General features: G+C 42.5%; 1 protein-coding gene across 7 annotated transcripts in view; it reads right to left on the bottom strand.

Annotated features, from left to right (window-relative positions):
• Positions 1 to 1,899: 1,899 nt before the first annotated feature.
• Positions 1,900 to 25,747, bottom strand: part of LOC142159866 (uncharacterized) — a 63,093-nt gene continuing 39,245 nt past the window's right edge. Inside the window, exons 1-8 of one of the 7 annotated variants that reach the window (XM_075214698.1) lie at positions 14,914 to 14,970; positions 6,606 to 6,664; positions 4,771 to 4,903; positions 4,436 to 4,627; positions 4,233 to 4,356; positions 4,025 to 4,122; positions 3,756 to 3,864; positions 1,900 to 3,113 (exon numbers count right to left, since the gene is read on the bottom strand). In XM_075214698.1, coding sequence (XP_075070799.1) covers positions 2,041 to 3,113; positions 3,756 to 3,864; positions 4,025 to 4,122; positions 4,233 to 4,356; positions 4,436 to 4,627; positions 4,771 to 4,848 — 1,674 coding nt within the window. In that variant the 5' untranslated portion in view covers positions 4,849 to 4,903; positions 6,606 to 6,664; positions 14,914 to 14,970 and the 3' untranslated portion in view covers positions 1,900 to 2,040. Of the gene's footprint in view, positions 3,114 to 3,755; positions 3,865 to 4,024; positions 4,144 to 4,232; positions 4,357 to 4,435; positions 4,628 to 4,770; positions 4,904 to 6,605; positions 6,665 to 14,913; positions 15,034 to 25,747 lie in introns of those variants that run through there. The other 6 variants (XM_075214701.1, XM_075214700.1, XM_075214699.1 and 3 more) reach the window with 6 other exon arrangements.

Here is a 25,747-nt window from a genome sequence, read left to right as displayed (position 1 = left end):
GGCTGATTTTTTTGTGGTAGTAATGTATACCTTTTTAAAATACCCCCCAAAAAATGGGATCCCTAATGTCAATTATTTTTGGATTCGGGAGGAAGAGTTACCTTAGGGGTCGAAATTTTGTGGTTATTCCTTAATAAACACCCGCGGTAGTTCAAATAAACTAGATAAAGTAGTCGCGATTAGTAAATTATTTAATAAATTGAAAAATCAATATTTAATCAACTAATTGTCAGACAGTCGAGATATTTGGCAGAAATAGTTGCTTTGACATCCTCTCAACTAAAAAAAAAATCGTAGAAATCTGAGATGGGTGGTAGACAACCCTGTTTGAACAGACATGAAATGACACAGCTGCCTCTGTTATCTCCAACAGCCAACTGCGATTAATTTGGCACTGACCAGTTGTTGGTAATCAAAAATTATATTCCACATTCTCTGCAGTGGTTAAACAGTGCAGCCATCAGGTTTAGTGGTAACTCAACAAAAATCCTGAAAGTGCAGGTTGCTGCAGCAAGATCTAATGGCTGTCTTGGAGAACCGAGAAAATAAATGTATTTGTATTGAATGTGTAGATGGCAGTGTCAAACAATATTACATGGACAATATTATAACTAAAAAACAATATAAAGTATGTAAAAAATAAGGAACAGAGTAGAAGGATCAAGGTGTCACGAGCACTAGGAGTCTTTGCCCAGGATATCACCAGATGTAGTCTTACCAGAGTAGTGTATGCACACAGTGGTCTTCTGGTAGCAAGGTGACTAGCGGAACAGGAGAATCAGCAGATGGTGAGAGAATGCTAGAGGAAAGTCTATGACTAGCAGCAATATGTTATGGGTTAAATAATATGAACACAAGGATCTTGATGGACGTGAAGACGTGAGGAAAGTCAGTGGTCTGCGTTCAGCAAGTTGTACCACTGCTTATAGTGAGGAAACTTGTAACTGGTGCCAATAGGAAACAGGGAGTCAGTGGTCTGCGTTCAGCAAGTTGTACCACTGCATATATAGGTGAGGATAGGCACTAGGGTAGATGAGTGGAGCATCAACGGTAACACGGAGAGCACAAGGAACTTGATTCCAATGGAATATATAATAAAATAGCAAATGACTAGCGCTGCTTGAAGATACAAAGTCACTACTGAGATCCAGGACATATGAGACAAAGTCAATAGCATCTATAACTTCGTGAGATAGAGGACTCCGTAGATGAGCAGAACACAGTCCAAGCGGATATGCAATAAACTGGTAAAGTCAATAAAAGATAAGCATATCGCGATTCAGTTGAGCAGGCTGTCACGAGAGAAACACAGGGATAGCTGAGCGGCTGAACGCCGACACGAGTAGAGACCACAGGAGAGTGGTAGCGGTAATCCGTGTCTGTGAAGCACACAGACAGAGAACATCACACGAGAGGAGCAATGATGATTCTTGCGGAGGTCAGCAGGAATAGTAGACACGATGAAACACAGGAGAGTTGAGGCGGTCTGGCAACCGGCAATGCAGTAGTCAGGAATCAGCTAGGACTGAAGACACGATGAACACAGGAGAGTTGAGGCGGTCTGGAAACCGGCAATGCAGTAGCGAGGAATCAGCTGGAGCTGAAGACACAATGAAACACAGGAACACCTTCAGAGACTCACAGGGAATGAGACTCCAAGATCAGGCAACGAGGTAATGACCACAGGTGCTTTAAATAGGGAGTGTTGCCTGATCAGCCAATTAACTAAAAGCAACAGGTCTGAAGGGTTCATAGAGGCTGCACATGCGCAGACCATCAGGATGGCGGATGGCCACGGTTCCTAACAACGGGAGAAGAGGCACTCACAGTCCGGTGAGTGACACAAGGTAGTACTCAGAGGAATGCTTTAATAAAAAATTGATCACTGGATACAACACCACACAGAGGAATGCTTTAATAAAAAATTGATCACTGGATACAACACCACACTTAGAAATGTACCAACCAGTTTTCATCTCTGTAAATGTGTGTGATGACCAATGAGTGATTTGTATATGAAACATAATCAGAATGTGGAAATTACTTCTCTGTGTGTATTTCCTGGTGTTTAAGTAAATCTGATTTATGTGTAAAACATTTCCCACAGTCAGAGCATGAAACTGGTAATCCATCTGTGTGACTTCTCTGATGGTGCACAAGATTTGATTTATGTGCAAAACATTTCCCACAGTGAGAACATGGAAATGGCTTCTCGCCTGTATGAATTACCTGATGCCTAATAAAATTAGATTTCTGAATAAAACATTTGCCACACTCTGAACATGAAAACTGCTTCTCTCCAGTGTGACATTTTGTATGTTTAACTAGATATGACTTATGTGTAAAATGTTTGCCACACTGAAAACATGAAAATGGTTTCTCATCCGTGTGAGTTTTCTGATGATTAAGGAGAAATAGTTTACGTGAAAAACGTTTCCCACATTCAAAACATGAAAATGGCCTCTCACCTGTGTGAATTTTCTGATGGTTAAGAAGAAATAGTTTACGAGCAAAACATTTTCCACATTCAGAACATGAAAACGGCTTCTCACCTGTGTGAATTCTCTGATGTTCGGCAAGAACTGATTTCTGTTTAAAACATTTCCCACAATCAGAACATGTAAATGGCTTCTCACCTGTGTGTATTCTCTGATGTATAATAAGATATGATTTCTGTGTAAAACATTTTCCACACTCAGAACATGGAAATGGTTTTTCACCTGTGTGAGTTCTCTGATGTCTAAAGACACTTGATTTCTGAGTAAAGCATTTATCACATTCAGAACACGAAAATGGCTTCTCTCCTGTGTGAACTCTCTGGTGTAAAATAAGACCTGTATTTCGGGTAAAACTTTTTCCACATTCAGGACAGGGAAATATTTTATCACCTTCATTAGCTGAAATATATGTAACAATATCTGAGCTATTATGAAAACATTCCTCATGATTAGAGGCATCAGAAGATATATCTGCACTGTGAAGTACTGGATATATATTTGGGGTAATGGGGTTTTCTTCTGGATAATCTGGTGTCATGATGTTATTTTCTATTTCACCATCTGGAGGTAAAATAAGCTGTTCCTCCGTGGTATTCCTGTTGATGTGTCCATCTGCTGGGAATAAAATAAATGTATGGATATAAGAAAGTTTACACTAGAATCTTATTTTCGTATTGCTGGACTGGCTGGTAATTGTGGTTCCCGCTGGCCTGGGAATATTGTAGATTATGAATGACATATTGAGGCTACCAGTGTAAGCACAGACATGTTAGTTTGTGCGGTTTTGAATGTTGTGGGCCCTCAAAAAGCAACAATGGAACGGGGGCTCCAAGTCTTAGGGAGGCAACTTTACTACCGAGGTCACTTGTAAAGCCTCGCTATTGTTGTACATATATTCATTATGTGTATGCCTCTTTGTTTAGTATTGTTATGTACACTATGGTTATAATATGGCCATTTATGTAACCTCCATGATAAATAATGTAAACTTGAATTTAAAGACTGACTATGTGCCTTATTGAGTAGGCATCTCGAGTGTTGCAGGCGAATCTGATGGGCTGAGTGCTGGTCCATAGGCATATTTAGAACTCTTGCTTCTTGGACATAGAGAGATAACCCCTTCCCTGGGGTTATTGTGACAGGAGTAGAATACAAATATAATAGGGAGTATTGACAGAAGAGGGTATAGAATAAGATAGTGTTGCAGTGACTGAACAAGGAGACTATATGTGACTTTTTTCTGTATTTATTACTCACCTGTGCTGAAATCTGTAGGGATTTCCTCCTCCTTACACTGCTGATCATCCCTCACACACGTCTCTTCTTCCTCTATAACTTCAACTTTAATTCCAAGCAGTTCTTCGTCCTAAATAACCAACAGAACAATAAAAATAACATTTAATACTGTCAGATTCCATGAATTGAGAATAGACTGAATAACATCAGATTTAAGATCAACACAACTTCTCTACAGATCATATAGTGTTTAGTATCTTGGTGCAAGACCAGACCCTCAATTCTACAACCTGATAGACTGGTGGGAGAATGTGATTTTCCTCTGTACAATCCTGTGAATAACAAGGACGGGGACATCTCTCTGGGGTATTTCTGGTACTGGATCCATCTGTAGGAAACACACGGGAGACTGAATACATTGTGTATATATTTTTTTATCAAATGATGTGTATCTAGGTGGCTCTCAAAACGGCTTTCTCATATGCATACTCCTCTTACCCAGAGATGTGAGGGGCTGGTGATTCTCCATCATCACGTCCTTGTACAGACCCTTGTGTCCTTCTAAATACTCCCACTCCTCCATGGAGAAATAGACAGTGACATCCTGACACCTTATAGGAACCTGACACACACAATGATACAGTCTTCACCCAGACACATCCCCTGGTGTTACTGTATAATGTCCCATTCCCAGCAGTCACCTCTCCAGTCAGCAGCTGAATGATCTTGTTGGTGAGTTCTAGAATCCTCTGGTCATCGTTTCTCTCATGTATCAGTGAGTGAGGTGGAGACACCGTGATGGGGCTCTGGGTCCTGCTCAATCCTCCTGACAAACAGGGACAGCAGCTGGGTGTCACATGCTCACCAGATGACTTCTTCACTACTTTGTAATCCTATATATTGAGACAGAATTATAAAAAGCATGAAACAGTCCAGTGATCACATCTTCTGCTCGAATGTCAGAATCCTCATCAATCCTGTCCCTATTTTATTAAGAGATAAGAGTGATGTCACTGACATTCCCAGAACCCCTCACCTCTCCAATCAGCAGGTAGATGATCTCCAGGGTGAGATTTAATATCCTCCGAGTCATGTGACTCCTCTCTTTGTCCATCACGAGGACAAAAATGCTTTGGTCTTAGTTAGAACGATTAACCGTGACGTCACCTCTGCAAAAAGAGAAATAAAATACTTGAGCATGGTAAATAGCAGGGTCATCTTTTTTTACAACAACAGAGTAGGCATGTAAAATGCTGTAATCTGAGAATATTGGCTGTGACAGCTAATCAAATAAAAGTTTTGATTCGTTAGTAACGAGATCTTAATGTTCAATGTTCAGTAATCAGACCGTTATGGTTACGGATATGATTCATGCACTGAAAGCAATATTTTGTACATCCAGGAAATAAAGATATTTAAAACCATGTTCTATTGGATATATCCGAATATGTAATGGACATGAGAGTTTCTGCCTCATCTGCTTTCGGACTCCCATGTCACCTTTTAAAAGAATCAGACAGACTTAAAATGGTGAAAACAGCCACTCTATCCACATACACGTGCAAGGCCCAGACCAAGGGAGCCATAGAGCTAGGACACTTTATCTAAAGAGGGACTGTGATATAGAGAAGGGAGAACAAAGTCATGGTTTATATGTAAAGTTACTGATATTGGGTCGGTAAAAGAAGAATGATGAAATCAGTCATTACATGGATACGGACATAAACTGACAGTATTACTGAACCCATATCAGTAACACCAATATATTTTAATATACATCAAAATAAACTTTTTTTTTTTTTTTTTATTTCTTAAAGGTGAGTAAAATAATAATAGAAAAAAAAAAAATAGTAGAGGACTCTTTCGCTTATTTGTCCTCTATTTCTCCATATGTTTTGGGATTCACAGATTTCAGGATTCTGGTTAAAATGATTTTGTGACAGAATGGACCTATGCCACCTGGTCCGTTGTTACTGGGGACCGGCTGGGCTCATCTTGCCACCGTCCCCTTTATTTATCCCAAATTGCCCCCTCTAAACCCAGTAGGAGGGGCTTACTACTGCCATCACTAGGCTCCTTTGTAGGCACCTAGAACCGTTTTCTTCTGGGTAACTCTTGCTGCTAGTGTACCTCCTCGCTGGGCATCTGGGCTGGTACCCCTAACCTCTTCTGTTACATCAGGGTTTCTGTGGATGGTTCCACCTGGCCTACCACACTGGTCAGAGCTGCAAGGCAGTGGGCAGAGCTTTGGTACTGGAATGCTGGGTCGCTACCTCAGAACAGCCGGATAACAGATTAGATTGTTCTAATCTGTAGGTCACAGGAATTTCCGCAGGTAAGTAGGCATTAAAGAAGGATCTTGAAGCAGTGATGTTTTATTAGCTCAAGTATCAGAATAAGGGCAGTTACACTAAGTTTGTGGTACTAGTGATCTCCAGAAAGGTACAGATGGAATAAGGATACATTACATGGTCAAACAGTCTGCTTTTATACAGATTTACACAGATACCCTGGCAGGAGGTAATCCAGCCTCCTGCCACTTTAACCAATCCAGGTGCTTCATGCAGCCTGCACTTAACTTAGCCTGGAGGGGTTTAACACCTTTGAACATTGCTGCTACCGGCACCACAATGTCTGAGGTTTTATATTGAATTTTTACCATCAGGATATAACATTTTCTCTAATCTTCCTTTTAACGCAATTTAACTTGCAAAATTCACACTAATCCGTGATCACTTACATCCTGAGTCTTACACACAAATGAAGTCTACCAGCCAGTCTAATTACCCCCCCCCCCACACACGTGCTTTCAGGCGCAAATGACATGTTGGTCATTCAGCGACAAAAAGGTCTAATTAGACATGAGATTACCGGTCTCCAGAAAGTTGCAAAAACACATCAGCTCCACTCATATGCTTACTTGGGACTTCCTATAGAAAAGTTAGAAAACTCAAACATGACATACTGTCTTCGAAATCAATACATTTCCATACAAAACACATACCAATATAAAAAAAAAGTACATTTGCAAAGATGTAAATTGGCACTTGCACCACTAATTGAAATAAATTTCTACAGTAAATTCTACAAAACATTTGACCTCATGAGTCCTCACTAAGTAGGAATTAGCCTTATTTGCACCTAGCAATCTTATCATTCAACGTTGCAATGTTTCAAACCCTGCTTCTCTATTTCCGTGATGAGACTTTTCAGTCTCAGAGAATGGAGAGTGGCAGTGATGAGCATGACTGTCTTTCTATTGTTGCCCAAAATTTTTCACCATACCCTGACCTGTGCAAAACACTGATTTGGTTCTGTTTGTGGATGTTAGTTGCTTGCGGCGAGAGGATGGCAGTCTTGGTTCTGCATATGCTGTATGCACACTAACTTATACCCTGTAAGCCAAGCCTCTGTCTGGTCTAGTCTTAGCCCAGTTAGCGGAACTTGTGGCTTTTGAAGGGCGGAACTTGAAGGGCTTGTGAAATAGCACAAGGTAAAACTGCTACTCCCGTTCCTCATTCGGAGTAGTGCATGATTTTGGAGTGTCATGGAAGTGAAGGAATTTCCTCACATCTAATGGTACACCTATTGCACATGCCAAGGCTGAACAGATGCTTTTGGATACACTACAGAAACCTAATCAGTTAGCAGTCATTAAGTGTCAGGCACACACTAGTGGTACAGATGAAATCACAAAGGGAAATGCCAGAGCTGACAGAGCAGCCAAACAAGCTGCAATGATAGAGAAGACTAATGAAAAAGAAATGTTTGATGTTTGCAACATGTATTCCAGATGAATGAATGCTAATATCTATGCAATCAGCCTCTTGTCCACAGGAAATCTCCTCCTGGGAGCAGGAAGGATGTCAATCTGATTCTGAAGGTATGTGGCGAAATAAGGAAGGTAAACAAGTGGTCCCCAAGTCACTTTCATCTGCATTGGCGGCACACGGTCTCACCCATGCCTCTAAGGGTGCCATGATTGAATTGGTCAGAGCTTACTGGCATGCCCCAGAGTTCACTACCATAGCTGCTAAATTGTGTCAAGCCTGCTTGACATGGCTCAGAAACAAGCCTGGAAGCTCTGTTCCTACCATACCTTCACATCTTCCTGCTACAGAAGGACCATTTCAGCATTTCAGGTGGTACAAATTGATTTTCATTCAGCTTCCAAAGGTGAGACAACAACAGTGTGTGTTGGTATGTGTAGACTTTTTAAGAAAATAGTACAAGAATCAGTATGTAGGTATGGATTGTCCCAAATTATTTAATCTGATCAAGGGACACATTTCACAGGGAGAGTGTTTAGGCAGATGTGGGACATGATGGGTATCAGACAACAATTACACATGCCATACCACCTTCAGTCAAGTGGCAAGGTTGAGAGGTATAATCAGACTATAAAAAATAAGTTACAGGAGTGTAAGAAGCAGACGGGCTTACCGTGGCCTGAAGCCCTGCCCGTGGTCTTGCATTCAATACGTAGTACGCCAAAAGGACCATTACACATCTCATCATTTGAAATTTTGTTTGAGACTACTAAATCTCATGCTGACACCTGCTCCTGACCTCGGCACAGCACAAGATATCACTGTCAAGTACCTGGTCAATATGAGCAGACAGATTAAACAGATAGATGAGGCTATAGCTTTTATCTAGCCTAATATTCCGGTAGCCTGCCAGCGGCAATGTGGGGACCCTTGAGGTTAAGTGTTTAAACACTTAACCTCACATTGCCACTTTAAATTTTATTCACACACGTTGCGATGATGTCAGGCTGCACTGCCTATCAGTTCTTCAATCAAAATGCCTTGCTGTCATTATGGTGCTTTCTTCCGTCATCTCCAAGCTAAGTCTCATTATTTTCCAGTCTGTTTTTGATTATTTCGTGTTTTTTTGGTAGGGATTGGCGATGTCAGACTTATCAGAATAGTTAAAACGTATTCAACCCCTTTGATGATGCACTTATCGTTTGTATTTGAACATGGCTCCATATGAAATTATACAACGTAAAAGATTAGAATTTTAAGGAGACAACTCCTGTACAAGGTTCCTTACTGTACCATGTACCTTGTACAGGCGTTGCACTGTCGGGTTTTCCACAGCCGGAAAATGGTACCCAACCCGAATACGGACATGCATATGCCCGATTTATATGCAATTTAAAAAAAAATCATAATACATTTGTTTAGCGCAACTTAATCTTTAGACCCCTTGTGTGTAAGTATAATACAAAAGGCAAAAGCAGTATAAAGTGAAGAAATTGGGGCATTCAGGATATAATACTGCTCTGTATATCTTTTGTTCTTTCATGGAGGATCGTCAATTCAAGAAGATTCCTACAGACATAGTTGAATCTTATATATCTTATAAGTACCACTCAATTTCCTTTTTTTTTCCTGTCCGTGACATAGGAGAGGTTGAAAACGTTTAGGATTGCTACCCCAAATGCTCTAATTTCCAAAATGATTACATTTAGCCTTGTGTCCTTTTGCCATATGCCCTATACCACTTGTGTGTGTAAGTGTGCACCCCAACCTCTGCAGCTGGAGTCTATTGTTAACACCACCCATTATGATCCTGGAGAGTGGTACTCCCTTGTCTTTCAATGCTGGAAGTTGGCACCGGCTGAGAACATTTCTGACACTCTAAGCATGATGCTCTGGTCCAAGGATTCTTGATTGTGGTAGAATAACTAACTTAAGATTCCTAATGTGCCGTCTTGCCCAAAGGAGGACACCTATCGTAGATAAAAACATCTAAAAGAGTCTGAGGTAGTCCTGTATTGACAATTGGCCCTTTGTTTGAATCAGATGTGTCAAATGCCATAGTCTGCACAGTCTGACAGTGATACTTTTCATCTTGTTGTATCTAGGTGTACACCTAAGCACTGTAGCTGATGTGAAGGTGTCATAATTGTGATACATCTGTACTCCTGAAAAAAATAGATTACCATGGCTGTTCTTGCTTGTTCGATACAGTTTAATTTCCCTATTACCGGGATATCATCCAGGTAGGGCCAGACAGCAAATCCTAGTTTCGTGAGAGCGATCATGAAAACTACCAGTACATTGGAAAATGGCCTTGAAGATGTAAACAGGCCGAAGGGCACAAAAGTAAGTACAAAGCTGTCCGGAAATTTCCAAATTGCATCTCTACTAGAATAAAAAAAAAATCTTGGAGAAGAAGCCAGTGCCCCTCTTATTGGTGGGGACGAGAGAAATGACAATCTTTTCCATCAATATCAGCAAAATATTGCACAATGCCTCCAGCCACATTGGGAATAATGTATTTTTGGACAAAAATACCTCCCTTTGGTAATTCTTGGAATTCTATTTTGCAACCTTTGGATATAATTATCCAACACCAGCAATTGTGTGTTGAGTAGTTGTGCCCATATATTTATGGCTCTGACTTGAAACGTTCTTCTCCACCACAATTGATGCCATCAGAACAGAGATTTCCTCCTCCCACTTCTCTCATATCCCCACTGCCCCCCCCCCCTCCCGTTGCCCTCCAAACATCATCCCATGGTTCTTTACTTTTGTTCTCTCCTCTTTCTACCTGCTCCCTTGATCCCATCCCCCCACCTCCTCAGATCTCTATTGCCTGCTCTCACCTAGCACACCTCTTCAACTTAACCTTCTCATCTGGAATTTTCCACTCATCCTTCAAAGATGCTCAAGTCTTGCCCATTCTTAAAAAAACAAATCTTGATCCCTACACCCTGTCAAATTACCACCCCATCTCTCACATCCCTTTCGCCTCTAAATTACTCAACCTGCCAGTCTACACAGCTGTCTCACTAACTACCTCTCCAACAGCTACCTCCTCGATCCTCTCCAATCTAGTTAACATCCCCTCCACTCCACAGAAACTGCCCTAGCTAAAGTCACTAATGACCTCTTATACACTAAATCTAAAGGTCACTAATCTCTTCTCATCCGTTTGGACCCATCTGCAGCCTACTATACAGTCAATCACCCTCTCCTACTAGCACTGTCCTCTCTTAGTTCACCTCCTATCTCTCTAACCGCTCCTTCTCTCTCTCTACCTCTTCCTCCCCTACTTCCCCACGTCCCGCAGAAGTCCCTAAGGGCTTCGTCCTTGGCCCTCTTCACTGGGTGATCTTATTAGCTTATGACACCCAAACGTACCTCACTTCTCCTGTTCTGTTCCCTTCCCCCTCACTAAGGTGAACTGCTGCCTCTCTGCCATTACCTACTGGATGTCCCAACATTTCCTTAAACTTAACATAGCCAAATTTGAACTTATTATCTTCTCTACCTCTAGAGACTCCTCCCCTCCCATCCTCTCCATCACTATTGGTAATACTATCATCTCCTCTGCTCCCTAAGTTCAATGCCTGGGGGATCATCCTTGACTCTTCCCTCTCCTTCGGCCCTACGTACAATCACTTGCCCAATCCTGCCTTCCTCTATCAGTCTTCACTATCCTCTCTCACTAACCATACTATACTGTAACTCACCCTCACTCTTAGCCTTGTGCACCTGTTCTCAGCCGAGTTTATACTTATTAAACTTTGTTTTTGGACTGCCCTGTATGCCGTGTACTGTTTTGGCCCATGCTCTGTATACGGTGCTGCGGACCCTTTGTGGCACCCCATAAATAAAATACAATAACTGTGATTGGATCACTATTAAATAACTTTTGGTATAAATTTATTTAGAGGACATAGCGCAGGGCGCTTATTTATATAATTGCACGTGCACTTATTTATATAATTGCACGTGCACTTATTTATTACATTGTGTATATTGTGAGATAGGAAATCATTATTTCTGAGACCAGGGTATAGAAATTAGTTTTTTCTGTTTTAACCTTTAAAAAGCAAATACCTTATTTCTGATGTATACCTGATACAATAAGTCTTTGTTTTGAAAGCCCTTTGCATATCTTGGTGCAAGAAAATGCATTCATGTCTAAGGTATATGTTTGATTTCTGATAAGCATTTGTAAGTCTGTTGTGTAATCTAGAGGATGTGTCCTCATTAAGGCTAATTAAGTCTATTCAATGTGAACGACCAACACTTGAATGCACAACAGGGGGCCGTTACCTGAATGCATGTCCTGTTAGACAGATAGGAACTCTAAACAATGGAGACAGAACATCTGAAGTGGGGATGTAGAAGTTAAATTGTGTTATATGCAAAACTAGATTAAATCCTGAGATCTGATGGAGATCAAGTTGATATGGAAGTTCAATTATTAGATGCAAAATTAGATTACATCCTGAGATCTGAGGGAATATTCTAGACGGGTTGGAGCCAGCTAGGTCCAAGGGGCTGGCTTACCTCTGCTAGGAGATATGTCAGAACTATATAAAAGGTAAGCTGTGTGAGCATGTAATGTATTCTTCTGATTTCAACTGACCTGATCACTGGGACCTTTAACTAGTGAGAGCAAATAAACATGTTGCTTCGAGACCTGCTTGAAAACATCTTCAATATTGCTGTAATCCTGTGACCTGACGATTAGACCCTAAAATCTCATCCGTTCTCCGTCTGTCTGCTGTTTGAAACCAAGCTTTTCCAGTACCACCGACTCTGCCTGCTACCCATGCAGCCCTGGTTAGTGTGATAGGTCAGGGGGGGATCCATCCACAGCAACCCTGATCTATAGTGAGAGGTCAGGAGTACCAGCCCGGGTACACCAACAACGAGGTGCGCTAGCAGCATCAGTTATCCAGAAGGAACGTGGTTCTGAGTGCCATAGAAGGAGCTCAGTGGTGGCAGCATTGTAAGCCCCACCTACTGCGGCAAGAGGGCGCATTTGGGATAACGAAAGGGAACGGTGGCAAAGTAAACCCAGCCGGTTCCCAGCAAAAACAGACAGGGTGGCATAGGCGGTCCATCCTGTCACAATAACATATTACCAAATCTTTTGTCTCTCAATAGTCTCTGGAAGATATGCAGTCTATGGGGCATATTCAATTAGCTTTCCGGTTCGCGGTAACGCGCGTTACCGCGAATCCTGCGCACTATTGCCATTAATACAGTACCGCATTAACGCGGATTTTCGTACGCAACCCTATGGGCTGCGAACGAAAATCCACGTTATTGCGGTACCGTGTATTGACTACTCGGTACCTTCCGGCGCGATCACGCAGACCGGAAAGCTAATTGAATATGCCCCTATCAGCCATTGGGAATTCTTTGGTCTGAATCCTCCTCCTTTGCATTGCCACCTAATGGTTTAGAAAACTGTTTCCAGGACAATACCTTCTGGCTTCCTTAAAGTGTTGAAGAGAGACTAAAGAGGAAGAAGACCTTTTAAGATCCTGTGATAATTGATGGGATCTGCCCCCTGTAATCTTATAAATCATCATGTACAGTCTACCTCCAAACAGAAAAGAACCTTTAAAAGGAAGTGTGGTTAGACTACTCTTAGACTGCGGATCTGCTGCCCAAGGACATAACCAGAGGACCCTTGTAGCTATAGATGTCTCGTGTAGAAAGTCAATCCCTTTCCTCATAATGTTCATACTTCTAACCAAGTATTGTATCCTACTTATCTTTGCACAAGGTATCAATAAAAATCATTTGTGCTCTGAAGATTGATTCCCTGATTTGACTGCTGTCCCTGAAGAAATACAACATTTCTCCGTCTCACTACCCATTGCAGCCCTTAATGGACCTCCATCTGCTCATTTGTGAAAAAATTAACAATTGAATAAAAATCAATAACAATCATGTACATTTGTCGTGATTACGCTACACAACAAATGTACATGATAATATCGAAGCATCTCATTGTTAAGTTAGATTATGACATTATGGTGTAACTATTATGCTGAGTATTAACACAGGAGATATAATAACCAAATCACACGTCTACAGGGATGAAACAGGTATTATCATTATTACTTAGAGATTAGTTACTGGTTTCTTCAGCCTTCAGCTATGACGAAGGTCAGGTCAGTTTCAGTACCTTCTACTTGGCTCTGACAACCAGTAATGACTTCTAACACATCCTGCGGCTGTAACTTGGAAGATGGATTACCCGCAGCCTGCAAAATGTCTGGCACAGGAATTTCCAAAATCTGCTGCCTCTGACCACTAGACAAATCTATCAAGCACGTTGCCCACCTCCATGTTTTTCTTAGGAGGCATAGCTGACCCCCATAGATAGAAGGCGAGTTCAGATAGAAGGAATCAAATGAAATCATGAACAGGACACAAACACAACAGAGGATATCAGACAAAACGGAGTTAGTAATAATACAAGGATAGTGAAATGGCCTGTCGCCCAAACAATTGGCCTGGATCAATTTTCAGTCCAGATTTCTGACAGATGGCCTCACATTTGGCTCTAATATACTCTGAAACCTTTTGGAATTCATCGTCGTCGTCTCAATAACAGCGAGCTGTCCAGGCTCTGTAACAGGAAAGTCTCTCCAAACCATAACACTCTCCCAACCAAGCTTTAAGCAACGGTTATAAGCTTCTTCCAATGAACAGAATGACTGAAATAATAGTCAGAGGCCTCCACCTTAACTCATCTGTTCAGAGCACACTGTCCCAGAGGTCTTGGTCTACACTCCAGTGATCTCTAGGAAAATGTAGGCTTTATATTTATGCTCTACTGTGAGGGCAGAGAATTACTCTGTATGCACATTGTCTGTGGTAGAAGAAGCCTGTAGATCCTTTCATTGTTACTTGGGGTCCATGGGTCCTTCGAGCACCTTTCCATCAGCATAAGGGTGGAGATTGGTGGTATGGCTTGTTCTTAGTATATTACTTGTGATCTGATGTTCTTACTCAGTGCTCCATGTTCCGCTGCAGGCTGGGGGTTCTGTAAAGTGTCTAAAAGTTTAAATTGATACTCTGCTTCCCTGAATCTCGTCCCCGCCACAGGAAAAAAAAAGCTCATCCCCTGTCCCTAAGGGGCAATATCTAGGGACTGTGTTATGTTGCTGACAGGGAGTCTCAGACACATGTTCATCTTGTTGACATAACTGAATGAATTAATTCAGTCATTTCTTCCCTAGATGTTCCCAGATTCTCATAGTTGGGGCTCTGCAGCACTATTGCTATTCTTGTTACTACTCACTGTCACTATTTATATTACTAGAATTCACTATATATATTTATATCACATGGTATTATCAATAACAAGCTGCAGGCATGCAATAAAAGCTTACAATAAATGTAATTACCTGCTGCCAGTACCACCAATGTCTCCTCTTATGCTCTACTAACCTGTCACCTCTCACCCGGAAGATTTTATATACCACTTCCTGCCCGTGCGTTCCACCAGATTCCCTCCCAGGTAACGCCGATATCAAGTGAAGACAAACCCAGACCACGCCCCCTCATATATGGAACGTGTGACGTTCCTCGGTCACTAGAAAAACAAGAGGCAGGGCAATGAAACGCCGCGGCCGCCATTTTCTTGTGGTTCAGATCATCTCCAAAAAAAGAGGTTTCAGGATGAAACTCGGGCTCTCGTTCTCCAGTCCTTTTGTTTAACCCTTTATTTTACCGGATAAATAAAAAGAGGACACATTATATACACCAGGGCCACAGCGGTATCTCACTGGTCACTTTGATATATAAACTCGTGGTTAGACATTGTGCTGCAGCGGTGGCCATTTTCTTGTGCCACATCAGAGTTAAACTTAAGAACTGTTCTCATAAAGCAGAATAATTACAGAACCCTCTGCTCTCTTTATTTACTGCTTGTTACATTTGTTTTGTTTAGAAGATTTGCAGGATGTGTGTTGCTTAACACAGTATTGTACAAAAATATCACCTGCTGTCTGGTGGAAGTTTGGGATTTCAAAGTAGAAGTTTCAATCAGCTGGAGAGAATTGACACAGACCAAGTTCTGTATACAAGGAGTATTCTCTGATTTATTGATACAAAGATACAATTTTTTATAGCCTACTGCAGTGGTTCCCAAACTTTTGCCGTTTGCGGCACCCCTAGAGTCTCCAAATTTTTTCAAGGCACCCCTCCAAAATAATTACTGAACAGTCCTGTTTTAGAGGTAGTTGGGTCAAAAAGTTGTAATAAGTATTTAGGTCACGACAGAAATACTTATTTAGTTGTATGCAAAAATGCCCCTCTGCATCCAGGCACACTGCCCCCTCTGCAACCAGGCACACTGCCCCCTCTGCATCCAGGCACACTGCCCTCTCTCGTCTGTCACGCTGGCCCCCTCCTCTGCCCTCTGTCACGCTGGCCCCCTCCTCTGCCCTCTGTCACGCTGGCCCCTCCTCTGCCATCTCTCACGCTGTCCCCCTCCTCTGCCCTCTCTCCCCCTCCTCTGCCACCTGTCCTCCTCCTCTGCCATATGTCCCCCTCCTCTGCCCTCTCTCCCCCTCCTCTGCTCTCTGCCTCTGTCCTCCTGGTCTGCCCTCTGTCCCCCTCCTCTGCCCTCCTCCTCTGCTCTCTGTCTTCCTGGTCTGCCATCTGTCCTCCTCCTCTGCTCTCTGTCCTCCTCCTCTGCTCTCTGCCCCCCTCCTCTGCCCTCTGTCCCCCTCCTCTGTCCTCCTGGTCTGCCCTCTGCCCCCCTCCTCTGCCCTCCTCCTCTGCTCTCTGTCCTCCTGGTCTGCCATCTGTCCTCCTCCTCTGCTCTCTGTCCTCGTCCTCTGCCCTCTGTCCCCCTCCTCTGCCCTCTGTCGTCCTCCTCTGCCCTCTGTCCTCCTCCTCTGCTCTCTGTCCTCCTGGTCTGCCATCTGTCCTCCTCCTCTGCTCTCTGTCCTCCTCTTCTGCCCTCTGTCCCCCTCCTCTGTCCTCCTCCTCCGCTCTCTGTCCCCCTCCTCTGCCCTCTGTCCTCCTGGTCTGCCATCTGTCCTCCTCCTCTGCTCTCTGTCCTCCTGGTCTGCCATCTGTCCTCCTCCTCTGCTCTCTGTCCTCCTGGTCTGCCCTCTGTCCCCCTCCTCCTCTGCCATCTGTCCTCCTGGTCTGCCCTCTGTCCCCCTCCTCCTCTGCCATCTGTCCTCCTGGTCTGCCCTCTGTCCCCCTCCTCCTCTGCCATCTGTCCTCCTGGTCTGCCCACTGTCCCCCTCCTCCTCTGCGCTCTGTCCTCCTCCTTTGCCATCTGTCCTCCTCCTCCTCTGCCCTCGGTTTGCCCTCTGTCCTCCTCCTCCTCTGCCCTCGGTTTGCCCTCTGTCCCCCTCCCTCTGCCCCGCGCCAGGCAAAAAAAAAAGAAAAAACAGAAACTTACCAATCCGCGCGGCGCCGGGACCCAGCAGCCATCACTGAATGACGTCAGTGACAGCTGCGGGAGAGAGGAGGCTGCTGGGTCCTGGCGCCGCGCGGATTGGTAAGTTTCTGTTTTCTTTCTTTTTTTTTTGCCTGGCCCACGGCACCCCAGTGACAGCGCCGCAGCACCCCTGGGAGCCGCGGCGCACACTTTGGGAGCCGCCGGCCTACTGAATAAATAAGTCCTACGTCATAAGCATACAAGTCTATGGGAAGCGCTACTGATCAACTTTCTTACATATTCTTGAGGTGTTTACTTTCTCCCCCTTCTCAGGACAGATGAGTATATTATTCTTATCTCAAGAGGAGCTGGAGGTTTTATATCATGTGCCATGTCCAACATCAAGGGCACAGCTCCCACACTACGAGCTGAAAATGAAGCTACTTATTGTTCTCATATCTTGATACATTCTCCAGGAGTTCTTTATGTCAGCTTAACCTCAAGGCCATGGGCTTACATCTTGTAAAACTGCGAATCAGCAGAAAAATTAATCTTTTTCAGCAAATAATATTTCTATGCAAGTTACAATAAATGGCTGAACAAAGGCTTTATGAGGCCTAAACAAAAAATCATATTTAACAATCCATATGGTGATGTTGGACGTAAATCCTGTAATGTCTGGGAGACTCCCGGATTCCGTGTAGCACTGCCGGGAGAGTATGGCATCCTCCCACATAGGATGTGGACATCGCAGAATTTTGCCCCGTCCCCCGTTGTAAAATTACGTTTGCCTCATTACGTTGTGGGGGCAGGACCAGAATGGCACAATTTGCATAGCTCCGCCCCTGTATCGCTCACCTCCCCACAGGCAGCTCCCAGACACTGTCTTCAGAAAGTCAGCAAGTATGCGTAAAGGAACACAATATGGGCAGCTTGAAATGGGGAAATTTGCTTAAAATAGGGACTTGCAAAAAAGTGATATCTATTCCCACCGTTGTGCCACTGATAGTCAAATCTAGTTTACAACAGTTTGATCACCAAACTAGGCACAGTAACTTAGGCCCTGAAAATTTGATCCGTTGAGCATATGTTTGCACGTCTACTAAAAAGCATATCTAAACGTGTAACCCAAATTGGGACGCATGTATGTGAATACATCTGGCCCGACACTTAAAATGCAAGGAGCGGTAAATGCAACTCTAACTACAAGTACAAGTTGTGGTCATGTGTAGTGCACAGTTTATGGGAAAAAGGCACGGTTATGATGCACTTATATATCTATAAGTGATTCCTAACTATGTATCTAATTTATCCTCCCTCCTGCCATTTAGGGATAAACCCAGTTTAGTATGTTTGAAGCAGATAGTTAACACTGGGTGGATAAACTTTTCTCTAACAATTTGATATTAATATTAAGGAGTGACAGATAGTTGGTCTATAATCATCACTTCATTGGTCTGCAGTTCAGTAATTAACGAAATTTAAAGTTTGCCTCGAAGATAGATTCTAGTTGAGCTAATTTAGTCGATCTACTCTGCCTCCAATGTGATCTGAACTTTACAGCCCTGTAGTACAGCTCTGTGTGCCTCCCAGAACTTTATTGGAAATTGGATTAAACAAGTTTAACGTACAGTAATATTGTATCTGTTTTCTCTTTTTCTATTATGAGAAATTGAGGGCTAATAAATGTACATTTCCAGGGGGCGAAAGATTAGCTGGCAACCAGGCTAGCGCAAATAATACCTACTGGTGTCTGCTCCAACTGAAGGGTAGAAAGGATTGAAGACTTAGAAGTATTTGGAAAATATCAGTAGAAGTAGAATACGACTAATTATAGAAAACATTTTGAGTTTGGATGAAAAATTCAACATATGTAATTCTCTTATGTCTCAAAAGTTATATGAGTGTAAAAGACTTTGGAGAAACTTATATTTGAAGTTCGCCTGGAGACGCCTTGTAGGACAGTAGATCTAAATAGTCTCAGGGCAACAACCATGTTTGAGCCACAACAGACAATAAAGACACCAAACTTTCAGAGAAGTCATTGGATGCTGCGAGCATAATAAACAGTTTACTTTAAAGCCCTTCAAAAAAGACCCATCAAGAGATGGTTCGTTCCCTCAGGTATGCAGATCTTCTTGTGATAAAAACATTTTATCCTAAAAATATATTGAGGGTCCAGGGATTAGCAGAACACACCATTGCTAGAATGAGGGGGGGGATGTCACACATTATTATAATTGTTTTAATTCAAAATCAATCATTTGTTTCAACTTCTATTACTCCCAACACATTTTTAGGATGGGTCTACATAAATCGGGCAACAATTTACATTCATATCCAAAATTTGGATTATATGACGTCACACATTTTTCCTCCAATTTTAAAACCAAGCATCAGAATACATTTCTTATTAGTGAACTGCAAAAATGTTTACTTTTTGATATAAAAAAAATGGCTAGACGTAGTAAAATATTTCTAGAGCGGTCACAAATCCATACCCATTTCAGAAGCAGGTGTCTCTATCAACTCTTGTCATTTGCAAGATATTTTAGGCACAAATCTCTTAAGATAGAAATCAGGGATTTCTTCTTTGCCAGAAACTGTCAACGTAGAATGTCAAGACCTAGTTGTTGTGTTACAAATAGAGAAGACCCCAATGTAAGTGTGACGGATTCCGGAAGTAAATTCTGAGTGACACAATCTATTTCAGCTAAACTGATTTTCTTTGCAAATCGTGTTTCATCTGCTGAGTCATTCTGTTAGTCTCTACATTGGTTCCCCGTTTTTTACTGAATCCAATATAAATTACTTCCACTAACCTACAAGGCCATCAACAAAGCTGCACCAGCATACATATCCTCATGTGTTTCAAAATATCTCCCAACTCCACAACTTCCTCCTGCACAAGATCTGCGTCTCTCATCCACTCTCATTACATGCTCCCATTCCCGGTTACAGGTAATTTTTTCAGGCTGCACCCACTTTGTGGAATTCCCTCCCTCGCACAGTAAGACTTTCTTCTGGTTTACAACCCTTCAAGTGTTCTCTGAAAACCGACATCTTCAGACAAGCTTATAATATTCCTCAACCTGGTGGTAGTTGCTTTAATGGTGCTGATAACACCAACAGTGACTACCACAAAGGGACCAAAATGAAAATGAGTTCCCCGACTTAGAAGATAGGAGGACTGACCTTAAGAATGACAGAACAAGTGCCCGGCAGTGTGGTAAGAAATCACGATCCCCAGAAACAACGGCATGTTGTTAGTTCGTCATTTTCAATTGCAACTTGTCTCTAACTATTACACTTAAGCCAAAGTCTAATTGGTGGGATGAGAAGCGGCATTGCAGATTTTAAAATGCCGCTTCTCATCCCACTTAAATTTCGTACCCCACCCCCTCAACCACCCGCTTAACCTCTCTAGGATACCCTGTTACCATCCTTTACAAAATTCACACAACACTCTGACCCCCTGACCAACATTACTGTGTGACTGGATCACACAGCATACTAATCACTTTTTACCTTTGTAATCTGGATGGACCGAAATGCAATATGTAGACTTAACCTCATGTGTCCGACTCCCATTGACCCCATAGATTGTAAGCTTGTGAGCAGGACCTTTTCATCTCTGTCTGCATTATTGTCTATTACTATGTTTGTTCCCAGTTGTATACAGCGGGCGCTGTATAAATAAATGATGATTATGATTTCTGTACAGGAGCAGGCCCGGCGCTCCCATTAGGCAACCTTAGGCAGTTGCCTAGGGCGCCGGGACCTGCAGGGCGCCGCTGACTAGATTTTCTAATCTAGTCAGCGGTTCAGCGGCACGAGAGAGATGCACAGCAGCGGCGGCGGGGCGGCCGCCGCTGTTTTTTAATGTCCGCATGATCACTGACGTCAGTCAGTGATCATGTGATAGTCTGTCCGGCGCCTCTGAGGTATCACACTGTCTGTCACTGACAGACAGTGTGAATAAAGTTATTCCCCCCTCCTCTTCCCTCTCAGCATGCATCGCGAGGAGCAGCTAGAGGAAGAAAAGGTAAGTGAAATCTAATTTTTTTTTTATTTAGTGTGTTCGGGGGGCGCGGGCGGGGGCGGCTTGCCTAGGGCGCCGAGAACCCTTGCACCGCCCCTGTACAGGAGTGAGGTTAGACTGGAACGGTATCGACAAGTGGTTAATAGATTGTGACACGACACAATTTCCTGGTGTATTTATTACAAAATAACAATATAATAACTGATACATATGTGTTTAAAGAGAAAGTAAATAATATATTTCTGTATGTATGAAACACTTGATTTTATTTCCAGTGTTGTCATTAGTATCTGTAGGGCATGTAAAGAGGACACACATACAATGCAGTCATTATGGTTATCTAGAAAAATATGTATAAAATACAACACAAACAGTATTCCATAATAAAAATCGCACAAAGGAAATTTTAATGACCAGACAAACTGTGTTTTATGTCATTGATTCATTATAAAAATATGTTTTACTACAATATAGAATCTTAGTGCAGATCTATATACCCTGTCCCTGAGTCATTAATTCTGTGTTTTAAAAAAACAACAACGTCACCTTCCATTTCCACAATGACATTCTACATCCAGCTGCTGTTGGGAGAATCACTGGATCCATTTTGATGGTAACTCAACAGGGAGAGGCCTAATCATTTTGCTGCCTACGGTGATGATTAAAATGGCGTTCCTCTCACCCTAACACAACTCTACAGAAACATAAATTTTAGTGTGGTGTACACTATAATGTTATAGTTATGCTGATATACCTTTCCGAGTACACATTAAGTAAATATATCTTTACTTTTATTACATTTTACTGTTTTTACACTATTAACTGAGCTCCGTTTTGTACTTATTTGCTCTCATAAAAAACTTTTCTAAAATGTTAATTTTTTTGCTGTGATTTCTTGCATGAAATGGATGGACTTCAGTTTGCAGAGGGTATCTTGCATGAAATTGCTCTGTGTATGGCCAGAAACGGACATTATGTCAATGAATGTAATTGCATGCAATCCACGTGTGCACGCAGCTGACACTTACGACTTCTATGACGTGAGAGGCGGAACGTGGGAGGGAAGAGGTGGACTAACGTGGGCTATGTAAAGTGTAATTACAAAGCAGATGTGGCCGAGTCAAGTCCGGTGTTTGCTGTAAGTGCGTTTGTGTTCAGCCGTATCTGGCACCCGCTAAAGGTCAGGTGTAAATGCCGAATGATAGTGATGACTGACACGGCACAGTCTGTGAATAAAAAGAGCTCAACTGTGATCGCTGTTACCATCTCTGGCTACTGGACCCCCTGCACCCAGCTATCAGCATTCTGGACCTCATTGTGTCAGAGTTACAGTAACTACTCTATTACCCCAGGGTGCGGTAAAGTATCTTTCACCTCCTTCATTGACCTAAATAATTTGGATCAGTTGTTCCTTCCTACTCTCTCATGACCTACCCCAGCTAATACACATTCATATATATCTCTCACATCTCTCCATCATGCACCTACTTAATTTACACTCTCTCCTATTCACTGTCACCATACTTCTCTCCAAACTCCTCTTCTCTCTCCATCATCCTATTCCTCCCTCCCCCATTATGATTTCCCCTTCACTACTTCCCTTCTCGCTCTTCTGTACACATGAACTGTTTTGTCTCCTGCACACACCACGCTCACCAGCCTACATAGACAGAAATAAACCTCACACATTCCTCTTCGCATGTCTTCTTTCTCACCGTGATCCTTCTCATGGCTGCTGGTGACATCTCACCTAACCCTTTGCCCTGTGCAATCCCCACTATCTGCTCATGCTCATCTCGCCTCCTCAATCCTTTCTATCCACCCCGTATTTGCAATCCTGCCAACCTTATGCACATACCTTCAAGACAAGGTGGTGGAATAGGCAATCTACTTTCTCCAAGCTGCACCATCCGAGTCATACTTTCTGAACCCTGTTATGAGCTGCCACGCTACTCATGATGGCTCACACTGAACAACTCAATCCCAGCTGGCTGCTAGTTAGCCAGGACACGTCTTTCTGTTTCCTGGCTAGTCACATGACCGCAATTGCAGCAATAGGCTGTGGTTGGGCTCGCTCCTTATGGAGAGCTCTGATTGGATATCATTAGTTTTAATGGCAGGCAGTGGATGGCCTTGCTAACAGTGATAGCATTTGCTGTGTATATTTGTCTAGCCTGCTATTCTGTTGTACCTGTGACTCTACAGGAAAGGCGGCTTGCAAAAGGGATTCATCTTGTGTCAAGCAAGGAGCCCTAACAAACCTTCCCTCTCTTTCTCTTCCCTTGAAGTTCACACTTTTCATCTGTTTTGGTCTCTCCACCTTCATGTTGCTGTTGTTTATCACAGCCCTGGTCCATTTTCCAAATTCCTTGACAACTTTTCTGCCTGGCTCACTTATTTCCTATAATTTGACCTGCCTGCTATCATACTAGGTAATTTCAACATTTCTATTGATAACAACACTGTCTCTGTTGCCATTGAACTTCTTTCACTTCCTCGCTTGGTCTCTCCCAGTGGACCTCATTTCCCACCCACTGTGATGGACACTTCCTTGACCTTTTCTCCTCTCGCTACTGCCCCATCTCAAGTTTCTCCAGCTTATCTTTCCCACTCTCTGACCACTACCTCCTTTCCTTCAGCCTCACCTCGCCACATGCTACCTGCAAAAGTGCTCCTGCCAGTAGGCACATGCATATGCACCCATGCAGATTTCTGTGATCCTACAACTTATACTTGTTTCTGAATAGGAAGGACGGGGTGGTTTTCACATTGGCAGGGTACAGTAAGGGTGGTGTGGGAAATTGCTGTCTGTGCTGATTGGTTATTTCTTCATGGCTTGAGGATATATTATGCTCTTATTTGCGTGGTTTATCAAAAAAAAGAACTCGTTCTCAAGAGTGTTGTTTTTTGCTGTATTAAATATGTTTTGACATTTTTATTGATGCCTAATATGGAATGCATTTGATGCAAATAAAATAAATGGTTAAAGACTAGGGCACAAGTGCGACATATGTGATGTGTGCCTGGTGTATACCACGCTCATAAGCTAATGTTGCCGACAGGCAAGCATCTTAAGATAGTTGTCACTTTGCATATGTACTTGGCTTTTTTAATGAACGTTGCTTCTGCAATTGCTGCCAATTGTGCATCAGCCCCTATATCTTTATCTGCAGAGGTCACTTCACACTTAGTCCTTCCCACCAAGACCAGACCCCATTCTTCATGAGTTATCGTGACAGACAAGAATAGGTTTGCTTTGTGGTTGCCTTATTGCGCATGCGGCTGTATTGCGCATGCAGGTCGGCTAAGTATGTTGAGCTAAGCTAAACACGCATGCTGGAAGGACAAGTAGGCTTTGAAAGCCAAGGCTGTCCTCAATAGCACTCTTCATCGTGGATGGCAAACGCAGGAATGCAGCAAGTACTTTCTCCCCTCCCTTTCTTAGACTGCAATGGGACAATGGGAATGCTATAAGGCTAAAATATGTTAAATGTTGAGGTTGCAATGGGTTAAAATAGGATGTATGTTGGCATCTAGAGAATTGTGAGATTATATATATATATATATATATATATATATATATATATATACAGAGACTGGTGATTGTAACAGTTAGTGTATATACATTTAGGACACTGCACATTCACAGAACTGAGAGATACGTCCGTGAGCACAGCCCTGTCCGCTGTGTCCTTGATCGCAAAGGACACTTACTGCAGTCTACAATTTCGGGGAGTGAACGGGGCGGGGAAGAGGCGTTTTTCCATAGTCAATGTACAGTAGGGGCGTGCGAAACTCAAGCGCATGCAGCCACATTCGAATCTATCTATGCTCGGGCTGCTCCCCAGCTGTGGAATGATCTTCCACGTTCCATCAGTTTAGCGTCTACTCTCAAAGGCTTCAAGCATGCCCTGAAGACTCATTTCTTTATTCAAGTCTATCAGTCCTCCTCCTAACTCCCTTGTCCTGGCTCTCTCTTCCAGTTAGTATCACCCTATTTGTGTCTCCCCCTTCCCTTTAGGATGTAAGCTCTCAGGAGCAGGGCCCTCTTTCCTTGTGTGCTCCTTCTACTATTCCATCACCCTCTGTACCTCTTGGCCTGCTTCCCTAGCCCTGTTTTCTTAAGCTTCGGCCTTCTTCTCGCTGATTTCTACCATCACTTTCACTCATTGTCCCAGAAATAATTGGATTTGCATTACCTTGTTACCTGTGTATATATTTTTGTTCATTTCTGTTATTTCTGTATCATGTTGTGTCTTGAGTCACTGTTTTCTGTATGCATTATGTATGGCGCTGCTGACCCTTTGTGGCTCCTTATAAATTAAAGATAATAATAATAATAATAATAATCTATGAGCATCTCAAAGTTACTTGTTTTTCTTCCGTAGCTCTTGCCCCAGCTATAGGGCTAGTCTAAGTCCTGGATACTAAGTGACGACAGTCTTGTATACATGCTAGAACTTGTGTTTGCAATCACAAGCAACTGTAATAATGTATTTTATGTTCAGTAGACATTAACAGCATTCTAATAAATGTATTTTATGGAAAAAAATTAAAAAACAAAAATACTTTTTTTCTTTTAAGTATTATATCCTTAATGACTTTATTACTAACAGGTGACGTTAATTCAATATTAATACTATGCTCAATAGCAGGCACGGGAGGGGTTAACTTAATAAATGTGAAATGTATTTTAACTGTGCGCTGCTGCACCGGCAGAGTAATACAGCGAGTGTGTAAATGTATATTTAATAAATGTTTGCAAATGTATAATGTGTTTATTCGGCACACAGGGGGT

Source organism: Mixophyes fleayi, chromosome 6 (genome assembly GCF_038048845.1).
Source record: "Mixophyes fleayi isolate aMixFle1 chromosome 6, aMixFle1.hap1, whole genome shotgun sequence".
NCBI lineage: Eukaryota > Metazoa > Chordata > Amphibia > Anura > Limnodynastidae > Mixophyes > Mixophyes fleayi.
The sequence above is the reverse complement of the archived record's forward strand: the minus strand, read 5'-3'. Positions and strand labels throughout refer to the sequence as shown.